General features: G+C 37.5%; 1 protein-coding gene across 1 annotated transcript; it reads left to right on the forward strand.

Annotated features, from left to right (window-relative positions):
* Positions 1-1665: 1665 nt before the first annotated feature.
* On the forward strand, positions 1666-9224 carry LOC103363963 (CDP-diacylglycerol--inositol 3-phosphatidyltransferase-like). Its single transcript, XM_008290948.1, has 6 exons — positions 1666-1844; positions 2775-2909; positions 4058-4211; positions 6221-6302; positions 6385-6466; positions 7071-9224. Exons 1-6 carry the CDS (start codon positions 1802-1804, stop codon positions 7211-7213), a joined length of 639 nt encoding a protein of 212 aa, XP_008289170.1. The 5' UTR covers positions 1666-1801; the 3' UTR covers positions 7214-9224.
* Positions 9225-9992: the final 768 nt, after the last annotated feature.

Genomic DNA, 9992 nt, shown 5'->3' on the forward strand with positions numbered 1-9992 from the left:
TAAAAATATAAACAATGCAAAAATGTGGGGTTTTTTTCCACTTTGTTGTATTTTTTTTTGGACGAAAGCAGTGTTTTCGAGGCCTATTTTCATTTCATAGTTGCGTTTTCTTCCACAGTTCCTTTCATTTCATGACACTTCCATGAAGTTTTATTTTTGTTATTTTATGATGCTGCTCTTTTGTATGAACAAATGCCAATTTAGATGTGGAAAAAATAATATTTTATAGTCACAACAATCCAGTAATTAAAGAATCTGCTAATCGATCAGATAATAAAAATAATCAATAGCTGGAGCCTTGGATATTCAGTTTAAAATGTCCAAAAAAAAAACAATCAAAGCTGCAAGTTTTTTGGATTTAAAGCTTGAAAAATGACTAAAACTGCTTGACTGACGAAAATACTTCTCTTAGCTGTGAATGTCATTGTTTGACTAATATTTTCAGCTCTGGTTCACTAATTTTTCACATTTTTGTCATTTGAGAGCGAAAAATGTTCTGCAAGTGTCCGTTTGTGGTGCGTTCAAGGACAGTCGGACATCTGAGAAATGACGCCGTTCAAAGATGTTTGTTACAAATGTTTCAGGAGTCGACGGCAAACGAGAAAATTTCCCAAAACTGTTCTTGTAATTCGATATTAGCTGGTTTCTGTTCAGGTTCACATGGTGCAGTTTTATAAACAAACAAAAACAAAACCCTGAATGATGATGTTGTTTGTGGCCAGCAGGTAGAAACTGACTGGAGCAGCTGTGATGATGATGATGATGGTGGTGATGATGATGATGGAGGATTCTGCTGTAGTGAGAGTCAGTGTTTGTGTGCAGGTTGTGAGTCTCGGACGTGTTTTTTGCAGCAGGAGTTTAAAATGTTTCAGGTTCGGAGCGTTGAAAAAAACGAGTTGTACAGAAACGTAACAAAATAATTTTGGAGAAATAAAAGAACAAAAACAGAAGTGTTGCTGCGTTTTTATTCTTTCTGGGCTTTGTTAACATTTGTGGGTTAAAAAAAAAAAAGGTTTATTAAACTCAGCTTTGGGACAGAATCATTGAATTTTAGCAGCCTTACACTGATGTACACTGATGTGCACTGTAAAAAATACAAATCTGTAAAAAATGGTGTAATCCTAAAACGTTTTAAAATGGTGATAATAACAGCAAATATGTGTAAAATTATGATATTTCATAGCAGATGATAGCAGATTTAAACACTGTAAAATTAATGGAAGTTTGCAATCGTTAAAGAAGGAATTATCATTTATAGATTTACTGATTTACAGTTTTGGCCTAAATTCTTATGTTAATTTTTTTCAATTTTATTTTTTCCTAATATTCATAAGTTGTTGTTTTTTTCAAATAATGGCAAATATATGTAAAATACTATTTGTAGCTGATTTAAAAACGGTTGAACAGTGTGATTTTAGCATTAAAACAACAAATGACACAGTTTTAGCCCCTTTTTTGTTGCTTATTAGTTAGTTATTGTCTGTAATTTTATATATCGGGGAAAAAATGTAACTAAACGAAAAAATCTGCAAATCACAGTCGTTGTTTTTACAGTGTACTCTACGTAAGGATTTAACTGTGTTGATGTAATTCTCCAATTGGCCTGCGGAGGGCAGCAGACTGCCGCTACTGACTCCAGTCTGCCGTAAATCTCAGCCAAAGAAGAAGAAGCGCCGCCGCTCGGAGGAAATCATCGTTTTAACCGAATTGAAACGAACTGCCGAGTTTCTCCTTCGTATAACCCCGGTAATACATCCAGCAAACCGACCCGGTTCGACCAGAACACGCTCCGCACTCCGTCATGGCGCAGGAGAACATTTTCCTCTTCGTTCCTAATTTAATAGGTGAGTTTTTATCGTCTCCGCTCTGACATGTAGCTAGCTTAGCTTTAGCCTTCCGTACGTTAGAGTGGATGCTGCTGAGAGACGCTCAGACCAGACTGCATTCAAAAAGTGTCACATTTAGGGAATGTCGCAACTGTCGTAATTTCTGGTTTAGACTGGAAAAAATAACCAACTGTGCAAATTAAACCAAGCCGACAGATACACGAGATATGAATCATTAGAATAACACTGAATTTATGCGTTTAACTCAGTTTTTGTTTCGTTAGTTTCGATTTAATGGAAACTTTCAGGCCTCTGAAATCGCTGAAAAATGAAAACATCTACAGATCTGCGTGTTTCAGTCGTTTTCCAGGCAGAAACAGTAAAAAGAAATTAAAATATTCTATGATTTCAGCCTCTCAGATGTTTTATTTGCCATATGCTATTGTAAAATGAAGATTTTGAGAGTTTGATTGAACAAAATTCGACATTTAAATGAAGTTGTGATTCATTTTCAAGTACATTTAAACATTTCAGAGTAAACTGTCCAAGAATTAATCAGCAGGTTAGTCGATAATGACAGATGATTAGGATTTTACATAAAAACCTTATCAGGAAATTTAACTGAAAAATGAAAAAGATATTTTCTTAAAATTCCTTTTAAGGTTTTTGATTGTAAAATCTTAGGTTTTTTTATATACATAAAACTAGATGCTATAACTGTCAAATCAATGGAGTGTAGTTAAAACTACAAAATGTGAAACTTTATAAAGTAGAAATAGAGAAAACAGAAATACTTTAGCATATTTTTAGTTATTTTTTTTTAATGTTTCATGTGTAAATTATATTGCTTTTCTATCAGGCGCTGCATATATTCTCATGTCATGTAATTTTTTTCTTGATGATGTTGTGATGCTGATGTTGTGTTTCTGACCGGTTCTGTCGGTTCAGGTTACGCCCGTGTGGTTCTGGCCCTGCTGGCCTTCTACCTGATGCCCTGCTGTCCATGGCCCGCCGTCTTCTGCTACCTGCTCAGCGCTCTGCTAGACGCCTTCGATGGCCACGCTGCCCGAGCCCTCAACCAGTGTGCGTATTTGCAGGTTTTATTGGTTTTATTACTTCTTTCTGAATAATTAACTGGGTCAACTGGTTTGGTTCCATCAGGTCCAGTAACAGTACTCGGTGTGTCAGGGTTCAGTTATTTGTACTGAAGTTTTTTGGTATGGGTCTTTCAAGTAGGAACACGTACCTAATAGTCCCATGTACTGACTGCAAACACTCAAACCAGACTCCATTCATAAAGCGACAAATTTAGGAAATGTGGTTATATCTGGCCTTTCTTTGTTTGAGCGTGAAAAATTTGATTATAGCACTGAGCAACATTTTCCATTTCTTTCCTAATTTAATCAGTAAGTTTTTAGCATCTCCACTAACATACAGTGAGCTTAGTTTAGCCTCCAGTACATTAGAATAGATGCTGCTGGAAGACGCTCACACCAGACTCTATTCAAAAAGTGCCCAATTTAAGGAATGTAGTCGACTGTTGATTTTTTTTTTTCTGGTTTTACTGAGGAGATTAAACCAAGCCGAACGATAAAAAGGAATAAAAATCATAAGAACACTGAATTTAAAGAATTTTCTCCAGTTTTTGCTTCGTTAGTCATGATTTATTGGAAACTTGTTGTTCCAGGATCAGGATTAAATCATAATAACAACAATTTAGTCATAATTTTTCATCAGTACTGACTGAACTGAGCTGCAGCTGATTAACAGAATGTTGTTGTGCTGCTATTTTCGGCTTCTTCACAGTAAAATCTTTGTTTTTATTGTTTATTTAAACAAAGATCATATTTAATATTTGCAGTTTTCATCTTTTCGGGTCAAACTTTATTTGTGCCGTAGCTTTAGTGTTTCACACAACGGATGAAGAAGATTAGAAAGACAATAAAATGATAAAATCTAGAAATGTCTTCAGTGTGGCGGTTTGATGATTTTATTTGTTTCATGTGACTAAAGGAGACATTAAAACACTCCTGCTAACAATTTTTTATGTTTTCAAATTAATGGAGGCATTAACATGAATATTTGTACAATTTCAGTGTTTTCATCATTTTGTGTTGAACTCTGAAGACTTGATTTTATAAGATAAGGCTTCAGATTGATGATTAATGAACCTCCACAGGGCGTGTTTTTCCCTCAGACTGACCTGACAGGACTTTTCTATTTTCTATCAGCCACTAAGTTTGGAGCGATGATGGACATGCTGACGGATCGATGTGCCACCATGTGTCTGCTGGTCAACCTGTCGCTGCTCTACCCTTCATACACCTTCCTGTTCCAGATCAGCATGTGTCTGGACATCGCCAGCCACTGGCTCCACCTGCACAGGTGAGTGTTTGGCTTCGTCGGGCTGCAGGAGGAGCTTCTCTCCAGCATTGAGTCAGTGAACCCTCCAGATGAACGTTCATGTGAGCGTCATGAGGAGGGCGAGGCAGATCTGATTTTCTGCTCTGTGGTGATGAAAGGAAACGAGATCAGACTGTTTCAGAGTCTTGGTCTTTGACAGCATTTGAAGTCCAACCTGCTGTTTTCTTTTCATTCACTTTCAAATGTGACAAAAATCTTGAACTTTTTGTTGCATATTTGTTTGAAAAATTGCTCAAACTACTAATTTTCTTTAATGTAAGATTATTCAACTGGCAGCTTTAAAAAATAGTGAATCATTTTAATCTGATATCGCTCTGACTGACCAGCTGAAAGGCACTGTTTCTAACCTGGTAAAACTGCAACTGATGAGTTTTTTTTATCATTGATTAATCTCTCATTTATTTTCTGGATGAATTAATCAGCTGGTTGGTCTTTAAAATGTTGAAAATGTGGATCAGTGTTTCCTCAAATGTCCTGGTTTTGTCCAAAGATATTCAGTTTGCTGTCATAGAGGAGGAAAGAAAATATTCACATTGACAGCAATCAGAGAATGGTCAACAATTTAATAGTTGACGAACTGTTTCAGTTCCAATTAAAAGCATGATTTTTACTTTATTACTGTAAATCAAATGGGAGAGTTTGGCGCTTAGAGAACAAAGAAATTCAGCTTTGTATTCTGGTATTCATGAAATAATTTAATATCTTAAAATGTTCATGTTACTTTAAGGTGTTCTGTCTATATTATTTTAATAATTATTATGACTTAATCAGTTTTGTGCTTCATTAATGCTTCCATATTAGCATTTTAAATCAAAAAAGTACTCTGTTATGTTGGCCGGAGACTGTTTTGCTAGTGAAGAATGATTATATTCCATTATTGTCCTCATGTTTTTGCTCCTTTAATACCAAAAATGTAACCGTAGCTTTACGCCTTAGCGTGATTAGGTTCATTTTGTCTACTCTGATTGTAGGTATAAGGTTTCTTTTTATATCAGACAATGAGTATTTCTAAGTAGGAGCTGTTTGTACCTTGACATGTTTCGACTGTCACTTCAGTCTTCCTCAGAAACGTCACTGACATCTGTGGTGACGTGTCTTTATCAGCTGGTGGCTTCCTGGAGGCGTGACCCGCCTGGCAATCTGTCAGATTTGCCCGACGGGCCACGACTCCTGATTTCTATGGCCTCCTTGATCCTGCATTTAAATTTGTTGCTCTCCGATGTGATGATCTTCACTGGATCAAGGAGGTCATTGAAATCAGGAGGCAAGCCAAAGACACCATGAACCACGATGAGGGGGCATTCATGCTGTCCCACACATGGGACACTCTCCTGCAGAGACCACCAGGCAGCAGGAGGCGCGGCCCGTCGGGTAAATCTGACAGATTGCCAGGTGGGTCACGCCTCCAGGAAACCACCAGCTGATAAAAACACGTCACCACAGACGTCAGTGATGTTTCTGAGGAAGACTGAAGTGACAGTCGAAACATGTTAAGGTACAAACAGCTCCTACTTAACTTCACCTTGTTAGTATCAAGATTAGACTCTTTATGAAGTAAAACATTACTCAGATGGGCGCCCCTATAGATCACCTAGTTGAGCGGGTGGCCCATGAACAGGGGCTTTAGTTCTCTCCCCTTTCTTCTCCCCCCTTCCCTGTCTCTCTACTGCTCTACAAAAAGGCAAAAGCCTAAAAAATATGTTGAAAAAAAAAAATTACTCAAAATGAATCCACTTAATTTTTATATTTGATTCATGCAAAAATTAATATTCCAGTTAAAATTGTGACTCAAATCGGAACATTTGCCTATATATGTACATATTTTTATATTTGAAACTTTAAATCATGAATCGACATAAATTCTCTGAGGTTTAGTCTTTTGTAATAAAACTTTGTTGGTACCACAGATATTCTGCAACACTGACATAATGGCTCCGCGGTTAAAAGACGCTTCATCTCCTCTATTTCAGCTCTACGATAAAAGGATCATCGAGTCACAAGACCATCGACCTCTCCGGTAACCCCGTCCTCAGGATCTACTACACCTCCAAGGTCAGCTGGGGCGCCGCATTTTAAATCTGTTCGTGTAAAATTGAAAGTAAAAGCAACTGAATGAAGTTTGTGTCTCCTGCAGCCGGTGCTGTTCGTGATGTGCGCCGGAAACGAACTCTTCTTCTGTCTGCTTTACCTTCTGCATTACATCGAGGAACCTGCGGGTAAGAGTTCATCCACGGAGCTGCTTCCTCTTCGTCTAAACAACATGTCGGAGCTTCAGCTGATTGAAAACAGGCAGCAGGTTGAGGTGCAGATAGCGGTTAGTTAAAAACTGCCTTCATCTGCCCCATTAATCTGAGGAAATCTCTGTTTTTTTAACCATTATGTTGAGGGAAAATAATAAAGGAAGAGTTGGGCAGAGATGTTCTGCAGCTTGAACAAAGTGCGTTGAACTTGTGTGGGTTTGCTGTACATTGGTTTGTATCAGCTTCAGTCTTCTGGCAGTTATTTAACCTTTTATTTACATAATAAACATCAAACTGTTTGTTCTCAGATATGCAGTTAAAAAAAATCTATTGAGCGGTCTGGAAATCTGAGCCTAGAAAAGTTTAAAGTGGAAAATATGGAAGAAGCCTGAAGCAGATGGAACATAAACTGAAGTTTCTAGTGTAGAAAATAAACGAAACCGGCCTGTTTTTCTTTTGTTGTCACAACATTTTTACAGAAAATGTCACGTCTCTGTTGCAAAATATTAGTCGATTTAGTAAAACAGAAGGTGAGTCAGCGTGTAAATGTTCAACTGTGCTGGCTGTGTTTGTGCTGCAGCGTGGCTCTACTGGCTGCAGGGACTCTGTGGAACCATCTGCCTGCTCAAGTCCGGCATCAGTCTGCTGCACCTCATCACCGCCTCGCAGAACATGGCCGCCATGGACGCCGCCGAGCGAGAGAAGGGCGCCAAGACGCAGTGAGAGGTCAGGAGGAGGCTGGACGGCAGCAAACCCACCATGTTGTGTTTTTTTTTTTTATTTATTCTGATGCTCTGAAGGGGAAACGGTTGATGTGAGCTGACAAGACGTGAAGTTTGTCAAAGAAAGAAAAGACGATTTGTGACCAAACATGAGAAAATTCCACATAAGGGCAGGAGAGTTTACCAGAGTTCACCGTTCATGTTTCTGAGCTCTGATTCATTTTACAAGCAAACAGCGATGATTTCTGTCAGGAAATAATAATAACAGCAGCACATATATGACATGATGTTCTGCTGCATTTATGGGCTGTTAGTGTCCCAGTTTGTGACTCTTCTGTATTATTATTATTACATTTAGGCCACAGATTTGTCCATTTATGCCTCACTTGTCTGTATTAATGTTATTTTCCATTAGAGCTGAAACAACCAGTCGATTAATAATTGATTAATTGGCAAAAAAAAATAAAAATGTCTTTCAGTGTCTGGTTGCAGCTTCACAGTGAACTGTGCAACATGAACATTCTGTCATTTTAACGACCAGACTGTGACGAATTCGACCTGTAAGTAGCTAATAATTAATTTGATTTATACTATGTTGGTTTTAGAGCTGTTGTTCCTGGTAGGTTTTTAAAACCTTAATCCAACTAACATGACACAACATAACACATCGTGCACAACTTCTAATTAAACAGCAGGACTTAATTCCGATTCATTCTGATTTAATTTGACACAGAAAGTCTGAACCTGACGTGAAATCAACAGTCTGCTTGTAAAATGTAAAGTGTAGGAGCTCAGAAGATGTGAGCAGGCCGACGCCGCGTTTTCACATCATTTTATTTCCAAAAATCCATTTTTTGTGTGTGTGAAGCTGCTCGTGTTTTTATTAGCCAGCTGTTAATTCATCTGCTGCCTGAAGAGACGCAAGAAGACGACAATCAAACCGACGCAGATATCAGATTCGTTTAGAAAAGAGGCAGACGCTAAAAATGACAGCTGGATATTTAGAATACGTTTCTCACACATCTGACAGAGAGAGATTTGTTGGAAGGCGTCGCTTCAGTCTCAGAAAAGGAAGATCAACGTTTATTGATCTTACCGAGTGCCAACAGTGTTTTGATGCTCTTGGTGGGATTTCTCCCGGTTTACTGTACATTTAGGAGTCACACATTTATGAAATCTTCTCTGAGCTTCACTCCTTCTGATACGGCACTGTTCATTCCTCAGTCAGTGCTGATAAAATTCTTTGCAGATCAGTTATTAATCAGATCCTGGTTATATATATATCAGTCGTTAGACAACCTACAGAAAAATCATCTGTAACTTTTTTATTTTAGCATTTTCAAGGAAAAAATGCCCCAAATGTGCTAAAAACTTGCTCGTCTTTTTGTCTCACATGATGTAAAGTTAAATATGTTTGGACAAAACAGGACATGTGGAAAGCATTTTGAAGCTATTTTGGAAGTTTTACGGACCAAATGATTAACCGAGAGCATAAATCACATCGATAAACATCTGGATGTCGTTTCCAAAAGCTCAAACAATCCAGGATTTTCTCGATGGATTGAGGAGCAAACAAAACCCGACAAACCACCGGCTTCTAACTAACCTATAAAACAACTGTTTAAAAAAACACCCATATTATAATAAGACATTTTTATCTATTATTATTCACATCTACAGCTCCATCTATTCGCTTCACCTGTGTCACACTGTAACTAGAACATGAATACTTGCAAGAGTTGGAGAATATAGCGCATTAATCACCTAAATTGGAGATCCAGCAGGTTGAAACAAGCACAATGATCCTTTAAAACCATAAGTTTGATCTAAAAGCACCTCATAAATGGTGACTTACTAGAAACCTCGTCCTGCTTCATTTCCTGCATCCAGACAGTCAGCATAAAAACATACTTAAACAAAAATATCCACCTTTATTCCTTATTTGTTTAGTTTTTATTCATCTTTTTGGAACCTGTGTCCCTGAAATCGACCAAACAAACTGCAGCTTTCACTCCGTTAATGCAGACGACGTCCTCTTGTTCTTATTAAAGACAAGAACTTGAAATATTCCTCTCGTCACATCCGAGCCACTTTTTTTTTTCTCTCTCTCTTTTCTGTTGTTGTAGTTTGTTCTGAAGATTCCTGCTGATGTTTTGGTGTTAAACGGTGATTGAAGCTGGAGGGATTTGGGAGCTTTTTTTGAACTGAGCACTGTTGTTTATTAGCGGTAGAGGGGGTTTGATTATTATTATTATTTTAGAGGACATAGAAATGATAAGAAGTTATGCAGGTCATACGTTTGTCTCACCAAGTATTACCGTTTGTGGTTTGTAGTCACTGACTGCTGCTGTAAAGCCAAGTGTCCATGCAGAATGTGTGTGTGTGAACAAATACTGTTTTTCATGGAGCTTATTTCCTAGAATGTATTATTATAAAGTATATAGATATATATATATATCTCTACGTGAAAGCCAAGGCTGATGTTATATTTAAAAGAAATGACTTGTAATTTAAAGCTTTGATGGTTCCTTTGGTTGGTTGGTTTGAATTTACTGTAAAAGCAGCTGCAAAATACAATAAAAAGAAAAACAACGAATAGTGTCAAGCTTTTTGTTTTGTATTTTAAAATCATGTTTTCCAGAATCAGTCATGTTAACCATTTAATCATCCATATTTCTCTCCCTTGAATGCATGAAGAGACTTTGATATTAAAATACATGAGCTGCTTTTATTAAATCCACTTTATTTATATGGCACATTTTAAAACAGCTGGAACTGAT

This window comes from Stegastes partitus, unplaced genomic scaffold, assembly GCF_000690725.1.
Source record: "Stegastes partitus isolate 25-593 unplaced genomic scaffold, Stegastes_partitus-1.0.2 Scaffold704, whole genome shotgun sequence".
In the NCBI taxonomy this organism is placed as follows: domain Eukaryota; kingdom Metazoa; phylum Chordata; class Actinopteri; family Pomacentridae; genus Stegastes; species Stegastes partitus.

Excerpts from the sequence above, each read along its gene's own strand:
- LOC103363963 (XM_008290948.1), top strand. The coding sequence starts at position 1,802 with ATGGCGCAGGAGAACATTTTCCTCTTCGTTCCTAATTTAATAG. Across the intron at positions 1,845-2,774 it reads CTTCGTTCCTAATTTAATAG|GTTACGCCCGTGTGGTTCTG; the intron begins GTGAGTTTTTAT and ends CTGTCGGTTCAG. Across the intron at positions 2,910-4,057 it reads TGCCCGAGCCCTCAACCAGT|CCACTAAGTTTGGAGCGATG; the intron begins GTGCGTATTTGC and ends ATTTTCTATCAG.